At 32.7% G+C, this 20,565-nt stretch overlaps 2 protein-coding genes across 4 annotated transcripts; both read right to left on the bottom strand.

Moving 5' to 3' along the window:
• Positions 1–2,078: 2,078 nt before the first annotated feature.
• On the bottom strand, positions 2,079–9,746 carry LOC115982873 (sugar transporter ERD6-like 5). The gene is made up of 18 exons (XM_031105609.1): positions 9,561–9,746; positions 7,590–7,652; positions 6,393–6,482; positions 6,229–6,288; positions 4,763–4,828; positions 4,614–4,679; positions 4,462–4,537; positions 4,316–4,380; positions 3,990–4,082; positions 3,827–3,907; positions 3,659–3,743; positions 3,526–3,569; positions 3,392–3,454; positions 3,256–3,315; positions 3,107–3,160; positions 2,537–2,596; positions 2,299–2,413; positions 2,079–2,203 (listed from the first exon to the last, which is right to left on the bottom strand). The coding sequence occupies exons 1-18, from the start codon at positions 9,744–9,746 to the stop codon at positions 2,079–2,081; spliced, it is 1,452 nt and encodes a 483-aa protein (XP_030961469.1).
• Positions 9,747–12,060: 2,314 nt separating this feature from the next.
• Positions 12,061–19,184, bottom strand: LOC115982871 (sugar transporter ERD6-like 5). Of its 3 annotated transcripts, XM_031105606.1 has the most exons (18): positions 18,955–19,184; positions 18,733–18,795; positions 15,496–15,585; positions 15,336–15,395; positions 14,985–15,050; positions 14,836–14,901; positions 14,684–14,759; positions 14,537–14,601; positions 14,214–14,306; positions 14,050–14,130; positions 13,882–13,966; positions 13,749–13,792; positions 13,612–13,674; positions 13,476–13,535; positions 13,328–13,381; positions 13,049–13,108; positions 12,815–12,929; positions 12,061–12,726 (listed from the first exon to the last, which is right to left on the bottom strand). In XM_031105606.1, the coding sequence occupies exons 1-18, from the start codon at positions 19,141–19,143 to the stop codon at positions 12,602–12,604; spliced, it is 1,455 nt and encodes a 484-aa protein (XP_030961466.1). In that variant the 5' UTR covers positions 19,144–19,184; the 3' UTR covers positions 12,061–12,601. The 3 variants fall into 3 exon arrangements, with proteins under 3 accessions (XP_030961466.1, XP_030961468.1, XP_030961467.1); XM_031105608.1 differs by lacking the exon at positions 14,214–14,306 and having other exon boundaries at positions 15,336–15,398; XM_031105607.1 differs by lacking the exon at positions 15,496–15,585.
• Between the last annotated feature and the right edge of the window lie 1,381 nt (positions 19,185–20,565).

Below are 20,565 nucleotides of genomic sequence, written 5' to 3'. Positions count from 1 at the left end.
AGTTTTTTTTTTTTTAAATCTGGTTGGAGTAATACAAATTTTTCTTGATGTCTTGTTGGTGAACTTTTATATAGTGCAAGGATAGTATCAAATTCCAAGACACTTGAATCCATTCACTGAGGGAAGAGGGATAGTTACCAAGAATTTGAAGAACAGGACACCATGAGGATCTGGGTGATCTCCGCCATGATCTTTATGATTCAACCATAGAAGGTAGCAGAAATAAGCAAAGTCGTATGAGGATGGCGGGGCTGGACCAAGTGGAGTAGGCTACTCTAGTGAGGAAACCCCATCCAAAGACTTGTAGGATGTATGGCTGATTCTAAAGAATTTAGTTCGAGGAATGTTTCGACTTCTTTACCTGTAAGTCATCATCTTTCTTCTTGCTATTACAATTTACAAGTCTTGATGTTCTATTTTATTTTTTGGGCAGGGGAATCCAATGAAATGAAAGTGTGGGTTTGATTATCGGATTTAAATTGGCATGATAAAAAATTTAAATTTATCATATGTATAAATTGGAGTTCTTCTTTTTAGACTTCTACCCGTTTTTGTACATATACTAGCATTGAGAGAGGGAAAAAAAGAAAGTTCAAGTATTGTGCTTGTTCACATTACCCTTTTGGCACTCACATCCCAATCACCACAAACTCAAAAATTAAATTCATTCCATATCACTTTTTTTTTTTTAAGTTTTTTCATCAGGTTTGAATAATACAAAATTTTCTTCTTGACTTGTTGGGGCACTTTTATATATTAGAAGGAGGGGATCCAAGAAACTTGAAGCCAATAGCAGTGGTAAGAGGGAAAGTGACAAGAGCGACATTGAAGAATTAGCCTAGGAGGGTCCCTCCTTGGCACTCGCCAAACTGGTCAGGAATTAACCAAGGGTTCCTTTTTGCTGTGTCACTGTGTATGTATATGTGTGGCTTTGTTTAATTGGTTTTTATAGAGTTTAAGCCGTGGCATCAGTGTAGAGAAGTTAAAGATTCTCTTGTCCCAAGCATTTGTGCTATTTTGTAATCTCCTATTTCCTTAGTGAAATTTTCTGTTAGACACTATCCGTGGATATAGAGTTAAAGCTGAACCACGTAAATCTTTGTGTTCCATGTGTAAATATCTTTTCTATTTATATTTCGCATAACATACTGTTATTTTGTAACATAAAATAACCTACTATTAGAATAAGCCACAAACGGTATGTGCCTGATATCATTAGGTTATATGCAGATATGGGCAGAAAACATGCTGAATTCAAGTGTGACAACCTAACTTATGACCAAGCCTTTATGCAAAGTTCATAGGCTTGGCCATGAGCAAGTGTCTCACCGATTGAGTGAAGTTCGATTTTTATGATTACTCGAGCAAATATCACACAAAGTTCGATCAATCTTTCTGTTTGAGGCATTTTAAGTTTCGCGTAATGGTCTAGTTGAGTGAAGCTTGAGCAAGGTAATTTCCATGAGCGAAGCATCTAATAGCGCAATGATGATAAATGTTTTGGTTTTCATTAATAAATCTATGGAACCAAACAATTTAAAATTTTCACCTTATATTATGCTTCGCATTATGGACACATACCAATTCATAATGCACCCAAATTGAAACATGTTTTTAAGGTTTGGAAAATTAATAATAAATTAGAAAAAGGTCAAACCTAGTTAACAGTGGTTTGACCATTAACGAGGGATGACCTTGACCTCTAAAGTTGGCTTTTTTACTACGTTCTTTCAAGCTAATTTTTGCGTTGTGAACTCATTCTTGCATTTGTGCTTTTCTTATGACACCATTCTCCATACCTCTTTCACTGGGATGTTTTCGTGCATTGGCTTCCAAACTCAAGCTGGTCTCCATTCTCTCAACATAAGTTTGAGGGGGCTATTAGAATATAAGAGCAGTTGGGCCATTGCTCTAAGCCTCTAAGTTTCTTGTATATTTATATATTCAAACCTTGAAAATGACAAGAAGTGGTAGTTGTCCTAAAAGGCTATTGTCCTTATGTGATTGCATTTTCAAACTTATCAAATTGTGATATACATTGATGATTGATGACATATAACACCAAAAAAAAAAAAAAATTATTGCTGGATATGAGTAAATGATGCTTGTATTTCTTCTAGTGTACGCCCCTTAGTCTCTGGAACTATTTTACCGATAAATAAAATTCCCACACCACATATAACTGCAAATATGAAGAATGTCCCTGAAATGATTTGCCCAAAACCATCATTAAATTCATTTTAAAAAATTAGTGTATACAATATAATCTAGATGAAGTTTGATTATAAGAGGCATCACCTGCTGAGCTCCACTCAAATAAATAGTTGAAAGTGTAAGAAACAACCCAAGAACCAGTCCAGCTGACCAATGTGACAAGGCTCCCAGCTAAACCCTTTATATTTATTGGAAATATCTGGGGGGGGGAACAAAAACATTAATTAATTTCAAGCTAATGTCTTGTTGTAATGTCACACTCTTGCTTAAATTTGTAATAGTTATGGAGCAGAAAAATGAAGCTTAACAAAAGTGGTCATACCTCAGACATAATAATCCATGGTATTCCTCCCATGCCTAGCTCAAAAGAGCCCAAGTATACCTAATTGCATAATTATATGATCAATACACAACTGGACAAGTAACACATGAAAACTTTATGCTCAATTGCTCAATAACTCAAGTTCCCATTGTGACTTACTCGAGCCAAAACTTTGTGTTCCCTAGCAAATGTTGTATGTTTAAGGCATGGGAGAGATAAAGCAAACAAAAATGGATCTTGGTTGTTAATCAGATGTGTATTGCACAGCAGTTGACGTTTTAAGATATAGGCAAGCATTGCTGCCAAGGCCTGACCAGTGACTCTTTGTTTTGGGAGCAATAAGGTCAACTTGCTAGGACTTTGGCTTTAATTACTTTGATTTATTTGAAATTGCTTACAACTTGCTTAATGTAGTAGAAAAAACTACTGCAGAAATTCCCATCTTAGATTTTTCTTTTTTATTCTTTTTTTTTTTTGAAAAAAAAAATAGGAGGAAAGTAAAACCTTTCTTCTGGTATTTAAATTTAAAAAAATGAAAAAAAAAAATTCCTTATAGTTAGTTTGCATTACCAACACACCAATAAGCACCAAAATGGGAATGAGCTCCTTCCCTCTTTGCAGATCCTGCTTATGAAATTTTCAACTTTTTAGGATGAAGTAATAATTTAAAAATAATTAAACACATTATAGATATTTATAAAGTCTGCTTAATATTTAACCTGCAAGAAGAATGAGAATCCAGTGAGGACACAACCTAAGCAAGCTCCAGTCGCAGATATCTGCAGGCATTGGCAGAATTCAGTATTGGATTGTCAATTAACTACAAACATATATTGAATTTTGCACAGCTCTGACCATTAGAAGTGGTCGTCTTCCACACTTATCTATCAAGAGTACTCCTAAAGTTGTCATTAGAATCTGCAGAGGAATGATTGCTGAATTTCAGAAAAGAAGAAAGTTATAAACCATATATAAAAAGAATTACAAACCTGAACAACTGCTGCTAATATAGTCCCAATCTTACTTGAAAAACCTGTCACAAAACAACTATTATGTCTTCATTTCTCTATGATTTGTTTCTTTCAACTAACCATAAGAAATTACAATAGTCACATTATTTACCTGCTGACTCAAATATAGAACTTGTATAAAATGCAAACCCATTAAGTCCTCCAAATTCTTGAAATGCCATCAGCCCAACTGCAACCTAAAACAGTTTCAAATTTTCTTGACACCACAAAAGATATTGAAGGAAATAGGCAACACGTAAGAATAATTGATAGTGCTTACTATGATTGAATAAGCATATTTTCCCTGGAATAGGTGCAGAACTCCATCTTCAGATATCCATCGAAAGTTTTCAGTATATTCCTGAAAGACGAGGCAAGCCAATTGCATTACTTGTTTTCAATGTTAGCTGCTCCTTCATGAAGTTTGAACAAAAAAAATTTACAATGATATCAGCTGCTTCTTGAGAAATATCAGCATTTTCTCCCCTAAGGAATTGCAGCCTAACTTCAAACTCTTCTAAACGTCCACATTTGGCCTGCATGTAATGAGACTCATTACTCATCATATGAATATGCATAGTGATGAAACACTATTGCTTCATTAATTCCTAAACTAGAATTACAATGTTAAATTTGGTTTTCACTTGTTTTCAGCTTTGACAAGTACCAGGAAAAAGAAGAATAAGCAAAATTTGCTCCCTTCTTGGTTAATGCACCATGTAAAAGCCAACCTGAAAAAGAAATCAAGAATACATTGAACTGGACTCACCAACCATCTAGGAGACTCAGGAATGAAAAATAGGCCAAGCAGATGTGCTAGACACGGAATGATTCCTGAAAAATGAAAATGATGTCACATACAAGCCAAGTTCATGGAGCTTTGTTTTGATTGATTAACAACTATACAAGACCAACCTATTAGAGCCAAGGTGCGCCAATTGACAAGAGAACCAATAAGAAATGTGAGAGCCTTGCCACAACCTATCATCAACTGAAAAGTGGATAATACACAGGCACATAAACGATGAAGCTAACTACTAATTCAAATCAATGATCAGACCATCTACCTGACTAAGTGATGTAAATGATCCCCTAACATTCTTAGGTGTAATTTCAGCAATATAAACAGGAACCTGTAAAAGAATTTTTAAAAATCATTCTTCATCACTTGGATAAATGATCAAATTTGATGTTCAAACTTTGTAATCATAATTACCACATAAGAAAGAATCCCAATTCCACATCCCACCAAAAATCTTCCAAGGTCAAGCCACCAAGCATCCTGTTAAATCACAAATTTTATGTTATGTCCTTTTTTCTACTTTTTAATATCATTCCCCTTTGTTTGATTCCACCTAAACAATTAATTATCCACTATGGTTCCTGACCCAGCCTTCACTTTTTATCTTTAATTATGTCTTTTTATTATTTGATCCTTATATAATCATTTACAATCAGATAGCCTGTAAACTGTGAAATTATACCCAAAAGAACAACAAGTATTGCAAATATCCTACTTGGTGACATGTTTTGAAGTATATCTAGAATTTGAGCTTGAAATTCAAACAAACACAATGAATTAAATATGACTTCTTCTAATGTTAAACCCAAAGCTATTCTTCAAAATTGGGGAAAGAATGTAGGCTGCAAATAATCAAACATAAGTGAAAAGAAAAGGTGTTAGAATTGATGTTGGGATTATGAGAGAAAGAGAGAGAGAGTACAAAAATTAACATCCTTTAACTTGGTGGCTGATATCCACAGCAAAAAGCCTTGAGATTCTACACCTTTATTATATTAAACTATATATTATAATGAGCCCATTGAGATTAACCCTAGGCTAAACATAAAATGACCTAGAGTATAGTACAAGTTAGGCTTGCAATATAAGCATCATAATATAAGTAGTAAGTACAATAATCTGGATAAATATCTCTAGCAACTTCCTTTAAACTCAATGTGAAAGCTTGAAGATATCTTGAATTTGAAATGTGGGATCATGAAGGAAAGTGTGACCATATAGGACCATATTGGACATTGAATGAACCAGGCACGATGTACAATGGAACATGTGAGGTAGTTAATGTTAGTAATGACGGGATGTTGGAGAAAAACTGCATTGGTGGACAAAGGAAAATGGTAGAGGAACAATCACCAGAAGATGGCATATGCAAGAAAAATGACAATGGTATGACAGTCAGTGACAAATAGTGGTTAGAGGACGTCGACACAAATAGCCTGAGGAGAGGAGCACAGCTAGTCAGAAGACACCAAAAAAGGAAAGCATCATGGGATTTGAAAGATAATAGCGTACTCATAAGAGTCAAAAGACATTGGTAGGGAACAATGGAATATTTCAAGAATCAAAATATTCTATTAGGATTTAATAGATAATTTAATAATTGGGGGTATTTTCTCGTTTTCAACACTTAAATGGGAAAAATTGTTCGGTTTTTAATTGTGAACTGCCCCAAAAATAAAGAGAGAAAAATGCTTTTTCTCCTAGATATATGAACCCTAAATTAATCATAGAATAAATTTGGTTAATTTAGGCATGTAATACAAAAATTGTAATACTAACACAATAAATTTGGACAGGCGTTTCTAACAAAAATAAAATTTAAATAGAGGAAAAGGTCCTAAAAGAAGTGTTAAAATGGAAAAAAGAAAAGCAGATTACACCTTTGCAAATACTATTGCAAGCCACCCGAGGATGCAGAATGTTTCTGAAACTCCCATTGCCTGTTTTACAAGATAAACTAATATTAATTAGTTGAAAATGTTGTTAGATTGTGAAACTGAAAATTTAGAGGTTTCAGAATTATTTAGTGTATTGAATAACTTACACCTTTCCTACCAATGAAATCCGCAATTTTCCCACTAAATACTGCACCTAACATTGCTCCAATTGTCAATATTGAACCAAAAATTGAATACTGCACCATATGTGAAAACAGAAATGAGGAAAAATGAATCTAAATCAAGGAATGAATCAGGCAGAAAAACAAATAACAAAATTGTGCACCTAATAGAAATAGGATAAACTTTCAATTGAGTTATAAGTTTCTTGACAAGAAAAACCATACAGTTGTAATGGGTGTAGGTCTTAAACATACTTGAAGAGCATACTAGCTTGGGCTAGCTACTGGCAAATTAAGCCCAACCCATAAAAGAGTTCATGCTCATGACTCATACGACACGCCCTACACTATTCAGGTTGATTGCAGCTATTAAGACACTATGGTTTGTTCATCTTCCACACCCACCCACCCCCCCACCCCCCCCCAAAAAAAAAACCAAAATGAAGATTTTAATTTAATTTTTTTATTAGAATTACTAACTAATGACTCATCTATTTCTTACCTTTCTCTCAAAAAAAAAAAAAAAAAAAAAAAAAAAACTAATCTCAGGCCTTTTTGATCGATCCTCCAAGGCTCATTACCCTCTTAAGATATCAATCTCCAAGTGGTTGACAACATCTATCATGATGCTTTTTTGAACCCCAACTCGTATTTTTCTAATACTATGTTAAAAAAGATACAACATAGCCATGATACCATGTGAAAATCGAGAAAAATAAATAAAATAAATGGAGAGAGAGAGAGAGAGAGAGAGAGAGAGAGAGAGATTGTGTGATTTAGAATAACAACCTGCCTACATCAACAACAAGAAAAAACTTTGATAACTACATATTTATGGTTAAAGATATCAAGGCCAAGTTCTTTGGAATTGAAAGAAGCTCTATTTCTCTTGATTACACACCAAATGGAATTGGACGGATCTTGAGTCTTGACAAGAAATTGAGCATTGATATCTTTAATATGTACAAAATTTTCTAACAATTTCTTATATATATATATATATATATATATAAACAATCACTCAAAAACTGTTTTTTTTTGGCTAAGTGAATCTATCAGTGTGAAATCCAAACATTGAACCACCACAAGATAAATGTGTATAAAGACTAAAGGCATTGTCTATTTAAATACTATTTAGATAATGTAATAAACTGTTTAAATACTACTTTAGTTAAACTTAACCTCCGCTGAAGTAAGGCCAAGGTCATCCTCAATTCCAGATTCGGATGGTGAAGAATATCCCACCTACAAAACAATCAAAAATGATAAATCATTAGCTTGAGTAGGAAAGAACTTCTATAGTAGTATAATACCATGATAAACTATGACTTTTTTCAAATACTAACGTGGTTAGGAAACAATAAATTTATTCGTTTAACCATTATTCTAACACCAAAAACCAAAAACTATTGATTGGAAAATGAATTTCCTTTACCAAATAATGGGTTCATCTTTATAGTACCCATTAAACTAAAATTACAACTTTAATGGGCCAAGAAAGCCTTTTTTTATAATCAGGCCCAGAAAGCCTTTGTAATACTGATAATTTGGATCCTTTGTTGTTAGCTCCACGTTTTGTTAGGGAACTTTGCCAATCTCGTTAGAGCCATTAGTGGGCATGGGTGTGTTGTGGGCCTCGATTGTAGGAGGGAGACAGAGAGAAGAGAGAGGACAGAAAAAGAGAGAGTTAAATTACTAATTTGGTCCTCCAATTATTAGGGGAAGCTCAATCTGGTCCATTAATTATTTTTTTTAGTAATTTAATCCATTAACTTTCAAAATCATTTCAATTTGATCCTTAAATATTCTCTTTGTTTAATTTTTAACAAGAATGAAGCATACAATAAAAGGTTATTGTGGGAAGTGTAAAAGTTACAAAATTAAATCATTTTTAACTATTACTTCTCTTCTTCCTCAAAAAAAAAAAAAAAAAAAAAAATATTACTTCTCTCCTTTTTTGAAAAATGACTATTACTTCTCTTAAAAGTTAAATAGAGATGAGAATTATGGATGATTTTGACTTGATTTTAAATGTTGAAACTCTAAATTGACTTAATTAATAGTTAAGAGTCTAAATTGAGCTTTTTTTTTTTTTGAGTAAACAAAAAAAAAAAGTTCAATGTATGAAGATTAAATTAGTAATTTAATCAAATAAGGGGAGAGAGAGAGAGAGAGAGAAAAAGAGAGAGAGAGATCACTAATGGCACAACAATGTATTATTTATTATTTAAAATGCTATATATTTGGCCATATACATACACAAAAAATAAATTTTGATTTGAAAAGTAATAAAGATATTAAATTGTCAGGTTTATAATTTAATGATCAAATTCAAAATTTTGAATTGAAGGGATCAAAGCCAAACTTACCTCAAGTGTTTGGAATTGGAAGTATAATTTTCCCATAACAATATTTAAATTTTTTATTCCTGGAAAATATATATAGAATTTCTTAACCCACATAAATATATAGAAACTAAGCATTAATTTGGGCCGGACACACCAAAAAAAAAAAAATACATAACAAAATCTAAATACTCAATACCCAAGCTTAAGTATATGTTTAAAAACAGCTTATTTAACTTTTTACTGAAAATATCATAAATAAAAGGTAAAAGTTAAATAAAAAAAGAAAGTGACTTACATGAGACTCGCAAATAGTAGAAAAAATAAATAAAAGTTAATAAGATAAGTAAATAATTCACATGAGATCTACAGATAGTAGAAAAATAGTAAGCAATAAGGTGGCTTATAAGTGCATTTCAAACAAGCACTCCGTGTTAAAAAAGCTCAATTAACATATTATGATATTTCTAATGAAGACGTTCAAGGTCCAAATATTTTACCCAACTATCAAATTATATATATATACCCAAACTTCAACAATGATGGCGATCCCATACCACCAAGGAAGAAGGAACGTTTCCTGGTTCCTGCAATTAACTAGTATAGAGAAACCAAACATACCTAAAGGTACTAAACCAAAAGAAAAGAGACCCCAAACCCAAACTCGAATCGTCCATCAATATGCTTCCCCCATTATCACCATATGTATGCAATACATTTTACCACTCAACTTATTAATTCAACAAAACCTTTAACTAAAAAAGGATAGTAATAGGTTCATCAAAAAAAGGATAGTAATAGTACTTACTGCACTTCCAAAAGTAAATGATCCACATACGGCCGCTAATGTGCTAAGCACAACAATAGGTGTGGTGGTTGATAAGGATTCACTTAGCTGCATACCACCATGATCACTACTGCTCCATTGATCATTATTATCAAGCTTTTGTTTGAGAAGTAGTGACCCTCTTGTTGTTGCTGCTTCTTCTTCCATGCTTTCTACTAAAATCACTTTCTTATGTGAGATGAAAAGTAAGGGATATTTCAATGGGATAAATTTGATGAGAGACTGACTGAATCAGCCGGAAGAAGTTGAAAAAAGATTGAGGAAAAGGAAAAAAAATGTATCAAATAGCACCTTATTTCAAAGTGATGAGCAATTCAGCACCACTATAGAGACTTGTGAGATGAAAAGACTTTTTATGTAAAGAGCATTCCGACATATATGATATAGAAATATCAGCATCAAAGTTTTATAATCTAACACTTACATGAATAGACAGTTGTCAATGAATTTATCAATAAATGGCCTATTTTTCTGGGGGGGTTTGTATTTGGGGTAGATTCCCTTGTCTTCACCGCTAAGAGCCAAAAAAATAAATAAATTAATAAATCTCTACCAAAGTTGTAAAAGTTTGACCCAATAAGAATGATATTAAAAAGAAAAAGGATCAATATACAGGTAATGAGAGAATGGGACCCTAACCCATCATTTTATAAAGTTAATTTCACTGCTTCTCTTGACAATATGCCTCTAGATTAGAAGCTGGAGAGCTCATTGTTAATAACTCTAATTAATTTTGGATCATTGAATCTAATCCAACTTAAATTTAAATAATTTAATCAAAATGCTACTTTAGTTGTTGTCAAGTATTATAACTGTGATTCATTTATTATTAATCTAGGATTTAGTCTGCTATAACTTTTTTATAATAAAAATCAAAGGATGTAGTCAAGTGCTCTAATTAATTAATACTCTTCAATAAGTTCGTTGTAATACATAAAATATATATAATACATAAAATATTAGATACGATAAAATTTCAACATATGATATATGCTATATAATGATTGTTCTTTATCATTAAGTCAAGACTAATTGATTTTATATGTAGGCGGAATTTAGACTCTAAATCTCTTATTTAATAACAAGAGAATATATGATATCCTAAAGTTTTAAAAAGTCATTAAGGACTCTATTATGGGTATTTGCCTTTAAATCCAAAATATATTAATTTTCTTTGTTTTCTCTTTGCTCTTTATTTTCTACTTCATACTTTCTAACATGGTATGTTATACTCCTTATTTGCTTTGATATATTTATATATATATATATATATATATATATATATATTTTTAATATGGGATATGCTAAGATCAAAATATTAATGCACAAGTGAGCTTGATGTGGTTTAGAATTGTAAAAAGTGATTGAAAATTCAGATTTATAAACTTTTAAGTAATTGAAATTTTAAGGTTGTACTCATATTAGTACAATACTAATTGTACTTAACATTGACCACTAGTTGGAACATAATGGAATTTTTTTGAATATCTATCAAACATGTTACAATATATTAGGATATTATATATTAGGCATTATAAAAAGATATTATATATTATTTGGATCTTACAATAAATATGTAGGCTATTATTTTGTAAAATGACAAAATTTAACAACAAACTTTGTCGTAGTCTAAGGTTACAATCCCTACTAAAGAATTTAACAATATTATATATTTTAAAAATCTAATTGCTGAATTAAATGTTCTTTATGTTCTTAACCCATATATCAAATTTCATATCAATTGGATGTTATTTACTATTCGATCTATAAATTTATTTTTTATGCATAATTTTAGACTATAAAAACTTGAAATTTAAACATTTAATTGATGACATAGTTATTGATCTTTGATTTTCTAGTAGTTTTGCAAACATGAAGTATACAGTAAGAGAATTTAATCCAATAGTAGATTTTTTAAAATTTACATTCAATCAAAAGATATTGAATGGAGTTACAGGAGAAGCAAACTCTCCTAAGTGCTAATTGCTATTGTTCTAATGCTTAGTTTGTTTGTTTTTTTAAAATTAAAATTAAAAACTGTCCAACCCAACCCACATGGATTGGATTGAGATTTTTTTCAACCACTCATGATGGGTTGAACTGAAAAAGCTCCTTAACCCAACCCAACCCCTACGCACTCTTGGTTATATATTTTAGTTAAACACAACCCATGGAATCTGTCATCATCGTGATCCTCCTTGAGTGTCACGAACTAGGTTAATGAAGTCTACCAATAGAGGGAGAAAACAAAAAAGAAATTTTTTTTTCACAAGTTCATAGTTGTGAAAAAAAAAAAAACCAATTTTCATGTCGGAAATGAAGATCTGAGAACCAATTTTCTACAAACAAAATGGTTGGGTGGCCTGTCAGACTCAAGTCCAACAAAATCATATATGTGTTGGTAATTTATCACAGATCAAAAGTAATGAAAGTGAAAATGAAATCATTAATTAGCCAAGAATTTCTGGGTTGAATTCCATGAATGGATATAGAAAACTCTCATCGACTACACATTAGACTTTAAGGCCCAAGTCAGTGGATGTCTATAGAGACGAAACAGATGAATGAGCTCTATTTCCTGGTTTGAAAATGTGTCCGACCTTGAAGCCCAAGTAAACATTATGAGCAAGGCCAGGACACTTCGGTTGGAAATCTCTTTATGGACGATTACATTCTTTTTCATGTGACCCAAGTGAGCCAATTTTTGTTTTCTGATTTCATTTTTACAGTCCATTTTTGCATTCAAGCTTTCATTATAGCACAATTCCTCATACCTCTTTCACCAAACTCAAGTTGGACTTCATTCACCCAACATAAGTTTGAAGGGGCCCATTGCTCTAGCCTTCTTGTATATTTGTATACAATTCAGATCTTGAAGATGACAAGAAGTGTTGGTTGGCCTAAAGGCTATTGTCCTTGTGTGATTGCATTCTCAAAGTTCAAACTTATCAGATTGTGATTATATACATTGATGATGGATGCCATATATCAAAAAAAATTTCTTATTGATGGATATGAGTAAAAGATGCTTGGATTTCTTCAAGTGTACGCCCCTTCGTCTCTGGAATCAGCTTATAAATAAATATAATTCCCATACCACATATGACTGCAAATATGAAGAATGTCCCTGAAATGATTTGCCCAAAACCATCATTAAATTAATTAAAAAAAAATAGTGCAGACTATATATATGGTCTAGATGAAGTTTGCATCACCTGCCGAGCTCCACTCAAGTACATAGTTGAAAGCATAAGATACAACCCCAGAACTCATCCAGTTGACCAATGTCACAAGGCTTCCAGCTGAACTCTTTATGTTTATTGGAAATATCTGAGGGGAAAAAAACATTAATTAATTTCAAGCTAATGCATTGCTGAAATGTCACACTCTAGCTTAAATTTGTAATAGCTATGGAGTAGAAAAATGAAGCTTAACAAAGGTGGCCAAACCTCAGACATAATAATCCATGGTATTCCTCCCATGCCTAGCTCAAAAGAGCCCAAGTATACCTAATTGCATAATCATATAATCAATACACAACTGGGCAAGCAACACATTAAAACTTTATGCTCATTAACTCAAGTTCTTACTGTGACTTACTCGAGCCAAAACTTTTAGATTTTTCTCTCTCTTTTTTTGAGAAAAATAGGGGGAAAGTAAAACATTTCTTCCGGTATTTCAATTAAAAAAAAAAATGAAAAAGTTTCCTTATGGTTAGGTTGCATTACCAACACACCAATAAGCACCAAAATGGGAATGATCTCCTTCCCGATATGAAGATCCTGCTTGTGGCATTTCCAACTTTTTAGGATAAAGTAACACTTTAAAATAATTAATCACAGCAAAAATATCTATAAAGTCTGCTTAATATTTAACCTGCAAGAAGAATGAGAATCCAGTGAGGACACAACCTAAGCATGTTCCGGCCATAGAAATCTGCAGGCATTGCCAAAATTCAGTATTGGATTATCAATTAACTACAAGCATAAATTGAACTTTGCTCTGCTCTGACCATTAGAAGCGGCCGTCTTCCACACTTATCTATCAAGAGTACTCCCAAAGTTGTCATTAGAATCTGCAGAGGAATGATTACTTAATTTTGGAAGAGAAACAAGTTATAAACCACATATATGAAGAATTACACCAAACCTGAACAACTGCTGCTGCTATAATGCCAATCTTACTTGAAAAGCCTGTCACATAACAACTATTATGTCTTCATTTCTCTGTTATTTGTTTCTATCAACTAACCATAAGAAATTGCAATAGTCACATTATTTACCTGCTAACTCAAATATAGAACTTGTATAAAATGAAAACCCATTAAGTCCTCCAAATTCTTGGAAAGCCATCAGTCCAACTGCAACCTAAAACATTTTCAAATTTTCTTGACACCAAAAAAGATATTGAAGGAAATAGGCAACACATAAGAATAATTGATAATGCTTACCACGACTGAATAAGCATATTTCCCCTGGAATAGGTGTAGAACTCCATCTACAGATATCCCTCTAAGGTTTTCGGTATATTCCTGAAAGACAAGGAAAGCCAATTGCATTACTTGTTTTCAATGTTAGCTACTCTTTCATGAAGTTTGAACAAAAATGAAATTACAATGATATCAGCTGCTTCTTGAGAAATATCAGCATTCTCTCCCCTAAGGATTTGCAGCATAGCTTCAAACTCTTTTAAGCGACCACATTTGGCCTGCATGTAATGACACTCGTCACTCATCATATGAACATGCGTAGTGATGAAACACTACTGCTTCATTAATTCCTGAACTAAAATTGCAATGCTAACTATGGTTTTCACTTGTTTAGTCTTTGACAAGTGCCATGGAAAAAGAAGAATAAGTAAAATTTTCTCTTTTCTTGATTAATGCACCATGTACAAGCCAACCTAAAAAAAACAAGAATATATTGAATTGGACTCACCAACCATCTAGGAGACTCAGGAATGAAAAGTAGGCCAAGCAGATGCACTAAACAAGGAATGATTGCTGAAAAATGAAAATGTCATCACATACAAGCGAACTTCATGGAGTGATGTTTTGATTGTATTAATATCCATACAAGACTGACCTATTAGAGCCACGGTGCGCCAATTGACAAGTGAACCAATGAGAAATGTGAGCGCTTTGCCACAACCTATCATCAACTGCTAAGTGGATAATACATAGGCCCATAAACAATTGAGCTGACTACTAATTCAAATCAATGATCAGACCATGTACCTCACTAAGTGATGTAAATGCTCCCCTGACATTCTTGGGTGTAATTTCAGAAATATAAACAGGAACCTGTAAAAGAAATTTTAAATATCATTCTGCATCACTTGAATAAGTGATTAAATTTGAAGTTTAAACTTTGTAGTTGTAATTACCACATAGGAAAGAACCCCAATTCCACATCCCACTAAAAATCTTCCAAGGTCAAGCCACCAAACATCCTGTTAAATCACAGGTTTTATGTTATTACTTTCTTTTCTTTTTTTCACTTTCTGGTAGAGATGCAATGATTTCATTCACTTCTGTTTGATTCCACCTAAAAAATTTATTCTCCTAGATATATTAATTCTATTTAACCATAGAATAAATTTGGTTAATTTAGGCTTGTAGTAAAAAATTCTAATACTAACACAATAAATTTGGATAGGTATTTCTAACAAAAAGGAAATTTAACTAAGAAAAAGGTCATGAAAGAATTGTTAAAAATTAAAAAAAGTAGACTACACCTTTGAAAATACTATTGCAAGCCACCCGAGGATGCAGAATGTTTCTGAAACTCCCATTGCCTGCTTTAACAAGATAAATTAATACTAATTAATTAGTTGAAAATGTTGGTAGAATTATATATATGGGTGACAAAATTGTTTAGAGGATCAAATAACTTACACCTTTCCTACCAATGAAATCCGCAATTTTCCCACTAAATATTGCACCTAACATTCCTCCAATTGTTAATATCGAACCAAAAAATGAATACTGCACCATATGTGAAAACGGAAATGAAGAAAAATTAGTCTAAGTCGAGGAATGAAACAAGGAGAAAAACAAAAATACAAAATTCTGCAACTCAACTTCTCCATCAAAATCACCAAAAAGTTTCACTTGACATTTTTTTTTTCTTTTGATAATTTGATAGTCAGAGAAATGAGTGTTTGAAGTTTTAACTTCTCTATTGAAAATATCATATTATTTAAATTAAGTGTTAACAACTACACTTTACATTCTACAGCCTAATAAGACATACCGAAGAAGTAGGAGAATTACAAGAAAAGCCATACAATTGCAACGTTTGTAGGTCTCAACATACTCGAAGAGCTGGCCCAAGCCTCAGTTTGGGCTGGCTATTGGCAGATCAAACCCAACCCATAAGAGAGTTCATGCTCGCTTTGTCTTTTCATTTTCTTTCTTCATGTTTTAATTGGGTCTATGGGAGTCATATATAGATCAAGTGATCAAGTAGTTCTTTACCCCTTTCTCCCCCAAAAAAAAAAGTAGTTCTTTTCCCTACTAAGAAATTAATTCTCGAGAGACTTAAATAGGGGGTCACAAACACACTCATTTATCTTCCACTCATAACTTATCATGGATTTATTTAACTTTTTCTATATAATATTCAAAGTTTAAAATGAAAAAATAAAATAAAATACGTAACAAATTGTAATTTGCGAAATATAAAGTAGAATACAAAAAGTATGATAGAAAAAAAATTCCAATTAGGATTTAATCATAACTTAACTTCAGCCCTAGCGCTCTTGGGGTCCCAATAAGGTTGACCCATAGACATCCTGAGTGAACCAAAATTGTACCTCCAATGTATTTTAAACTCGGCTTCTTGAGCTCAATCAAATGACATGAGACCAAACCTATGCCATAGTATAGCCAAACTCTCCCAGAGATTAAAATATTCTTTTGGTTATGCAAATCATGAAAGACTTGCCACTAGAAACATTCTTTCTTCTAGATCTGTTGCCCCCCTAATTCATTGGCTCTTTGTCCTGCTAATCCTCAATCTTTGGAAACTACAACCCATGTGGACAATACATTCGTGACTGTAATTTTGCATGCAATTTTGGGTTGGTGTTCGTAAGTCTTAACTCCCTCCCAAGACTTCTTTGTGATGGATTTCAGGCACTGGCTTAACCTTAATTTCTTGTCTAAAATTCCTTGTTAACTCCTTTCGTTAAATGGAATGTTCTCTTCCATACGGGTTGTGGCTCCTCTGGCTTCTTCTTCTTGTTTTATTTGTTTGTTTGTCTGCGTGTTTTAAGAGTCCACTGACATTCTGAGTTAACAACTCTTGTCCATGACTTCCAATCAAATAAAATAAAAAATAAATCTCTTGAACATGACTATCTACTTTTCAAAACATGTACAACCAAGCAGCGGAACAAGAAATTTTAAGTTAAAAAAATAAAAATAAAAAATAAAAAACTTGTTAATCAAATTTTCAAGTCTAAGTTACACACCGAGTATGTCTTTTAAAATTATTCAAATTATATTATTGTTTCATATATATTGAAATATATATTAAAATAATTGTTCTATGATTAATATATATATATATATATATATATGTATATATATTCTTTCATAAATTAGCTTTAACTTAAAATGGTTGTGCTCTATGTTCTTTTATATAGTATTAAAATCATTTAAAATTGTTTCTATAATACTCAATTCCTAATGAAGGCCCAAATCTAGTCATGTTTAAGATATGAAGGAGTTTTAATGCACACATTAATATTTTATTCTCTCTATTTTTATATGATATAGTTATGGTTCTAATACTATGTTAAAAAAGCTAAAACATAGTTGTGGGGCTAGAGGACTTACGACCCGGCCCACTATCCACCAAGGCCCAAGGCCCGTGCCGAGGAGGGTAGATGCCGAGGACGAGTAGGGGAAGGCCAAATAGCCTAGAAACACAGCCGAGAATGGCTCTGTCCTCGACATCCCAAAACTTCAAAAGGAAGAGCAACGTTTTGTCAAGGGCTGCCTCCAAAACGCCCCCAGAAGGAGAGGCGAGAAGAATGGGACCCACATGGGGGTGCAGAGTGGGGGTGATTCAAGGTAAATATGTCACCTCCGCATTGAACGCGCCCGCAAACGTCATAGCCATATTAATGAGAAAAGACGCCTGAACAGTGTGGTTTCGGTTAGTGCAACTAACAAAAAGCAGAGAGAGGCGGCTGAAGGGACAGGTATTCAGATAGGAGCCTGCCTGACAAACAAGTGGAGGGATAGGATCACCCGAGAAAGGCTATATAATATAAAGACTTGTGCGCCAAAAAAGGGAGGGCTTCCAGATGAGGGAGTCCTAGAAAAGGGAAAGGAATAAGGATATGAAGTTCCTAAAATAAGGTCTTAAGGCCAAAGCCACACATAATATACCGGAATAGGTGATTGATGAACACGTCAGGCTTCTCTTTAGGCAAATCGCTACGAACACCTCGACTAACCATCGTCCGGTGACCAAGGTCTAACCTTTCAAACCCACGCTCTACAAATTATATTGTTTGGGCCCTAAATGTGCGGACCCAATACTATTTTGGGGCCGTCACAAATTGAGTCCTTACAATAGTCATAATACCATGTGAAATTCGAAAAATAAATAAATAAAATATTGTAGAGAAACAAAGCATGTGAGAGAGAGAGAGAGAGAGAGTAAATGTAATTCGGCATAACAACCTGCCTAATGACCTAGATCAATTATCAACAATTAATGAAAGTCTTTGATAACTACGTATTTATTGTTAAAGATATTAAGGTCAAATTCCTCAAAATCAAAATATCTTCTTTTTATCTTGCTTGTACACCATAAAGAAATAGACTTGGACCTGGACTAGGAATTAAGCCTTGATATCTTCAAAATGTACAAAATTTTCTAATATATATACACATAATTAAACAATCACTCCAAAACTAATTTTCCATCTCCCTTTGACGCTTTGTTTTAATATTCGTATCTATTTTTTTATTTTTTGCTAGGTGAGAAGCTATTAGTATGAAGTTCAAACTTTGAACCACCACAAGGGAAGTGTATATAAAGCTAAAAGACCATTGTCTAAATACTATTTAGTTAATGTAATGAAAATATTTAAATAATACTTTAGTTAAATTAACCTCCGCCAAAGTAAGGCCAAGTTCTTCCTCAATTCCAGACTCGGATGGTGACGAATACCCCACCTGGAAAATAATCATAAATGATAAACCATTAATTTGATTGGGAAAAAGGATAGTAATAGGTTCATTAAACTAAAAGTACAACTCAGCCTTTAACTACAAAAGGACAGAAATTAATAGTTTCATAAAGAAGAAGAAAAAAAGGATAGTAATAGTACTTACTGCACTTCCAAAAGTAAATGATCCACATACGGCCACTAAAGTGCTAAGCACAACAATAGATGTTGTGGTTGATGAGGATTCACTTAGCTGCACACCACCATGATCACTAGTACTGCTCCATTGATGATTACTGTCAAGCTTTTGTTTGAGAAGTAGTGACCTTGTTATTGCTTCTTCTTCTTCTTCCATGCTTTCTACTGATTTCACTTTCTTTAGTGTGTTTGTGTGATTGTAAGAGAGAAAGTAAGGGATATTTTAATTGGATGAATTTGATGAGAGACTGACTGATGCAGCTAAATGAAGTTGAAAAACGGTTGAGGAAAAGGAAGAAAAAATAATGTATAAATGGTACCTTATTTCTAAGTGATGAGCAATTCAGAAACACCATATATGAGAGGCCTGTGGGAAAAGCATGTTGACATATGATACGTAGAAATATCAGCATCAAAGTTTTATAATCTAACACATACATGGTTAGACAGTTGTCAATAAATTTATCAATCAAATAGAAGAAACATTCGCTCCTTTAGACAAGTGTTTTGCAACAAATTAAAGCTAATGCAATATATATATATAGCAACAAACTTTCAAAGACCTTCTAGCTAGATGTCTTATGTCTTCGGGAAGAGGAAAAAACAAAAACAAAAGCAAAAAATGAAGAAGGGAAATGATTAATATAGTGATTATAAGGTAAATTTCACTGCTTCTCATTGAATCTAATCCTACTTAGTTGAAGTCAAGTACCATAACTCTTGGTGCGGTGGTCACTCCACAAGTATAAATGCTTGTGGAGTGTTGGGGATAAGGGCCAAGGTTCAAGATCAAAATATTAATGTGCACAAGGTGCATGATGTGGTTTAGAAATGTAAGTGAAAGATTCAAAAGTGATTGAAAATCTAAATTTGTAAACTTAAATAATTAAAATTTTAAGATTGTACTCATATTAGTGCAGCACTAATTGTACTTAACATTGACCGTTAGTTCGAACATAATGGATTGTTTTTCAAACATCTGTCAAGCATGTCAATATATATATTGAGAAACATATTATATATTAGGCATTAAAAATATATATTATCTATTAAGATCTTATCATAAATATGTAGACAATTTTTTTTTTGTAAATTAGCATGGGTTATCATAGTTTTGTAATTGACAAGGATTAAAGAGTTTAAAGGGGTTCTCTTCCTCTCTTTTTTATTGCCTCTTGCTTTCTACTTATATAAATTGTGAGTTGAAGATACAATTTAGAACTTGAAATCATGTCTTCAATAACGATTTCTCAGTTGTTTTTCACTTGTGTATATGAAAATGTATGCAAGTTAGTGCATGTAATTAACATTATCCTTTTAATTAAACACATCCCACAAAATCTATCATCATCAAGATCCTCTTAGAGTGTCACGAAATAGGTTAATAAAGTCTTCCATTAGGGGAGAAAACAAAAAAGGAAAGTAAATGGAAAAATGCTATTAGAGATATTTTTTTTATTTCACAATCTCATATTTGTCCTATTGTATTTGGAATGAGATGGTCATAAGGGAATGGAATGTATTTAAGTAAGGGAAAGGAATGGAAAAGAATGAAATGAAATGGAATTAAGTAACCTTG

The sequence above is a fragment of the Quercus lobata genome, chromosome 3 (assembly GCF_001633185.2).
Source record: "Quercus lobata isolate SW786 chromosome 3, ValleyOak3.0 Primary Assembly, whole genome shotgun sequence".
In the NCBI taxonomy this organism is placed as follows: domain Eukaryota; kingdom Viridiplantae; phylum Streptophyta; class Magnoliopsida; order Fagales; family Fagaceae; genus Quercus; species Quercus lobata.
The sequence above is the reverse complement of the archived record's forward strand: the minus strand, read 5'-3'. Positions and strand labels throughout refer to the sequence as shown.

What these genes read in the sequence shown, in the direction of transcription:
- LOC115982873 (XM_031105609.1), bottom strand. Translation starts at nt 9,746, where the DNA reads ATGGAAGAAGAAGCAGCAACAACAAGAGGGTCACTACTTCTCAAACAA. An exon ending in TTGGCCTTACTTCAGCGGAG is followed by an intron (nt 6,483 to 7,589) that starts GTTAAGTTTAAC and finishes CATATGGTGCAG; the next exon opens with TATTCAATTTTTGGTTCAAT. An exon ending in CTGAGTCTCCTAGATGGTTG is followed by an intron (nt 4,083 to 4,315) that starts GTGAGTCCAGTT and finishes CATTACATGCAG; the next exon opens with GCCAAATGTGGACGTTTAGA.
- LOC115982871 (XM_031105606.1), bottom strand. Translation starts at nt 19,143, where the DNA reads ATGGAAGAAGAAGAAGAAGCAATAACAAGGTCACTACTTCTCAAACAA. An exon ending in TTGCAATAGTATTTTCAAAG is followed by an intron (nt 15,051 to 15,335) that starts GTGTAGTCTACT and finishes GTGATTTAACAG; the next exon opens with GATGTTTGGTGGCTTGACCT. An exon ending in ACTTGAGTGGAGCTCGGCAG is followed by an intron (nt 12,727 to 12,814) that starts GTGATGCAAACT and finishes AAATCATTTCAG; the next exon opens with GGACATTCTTCATATTTGCA.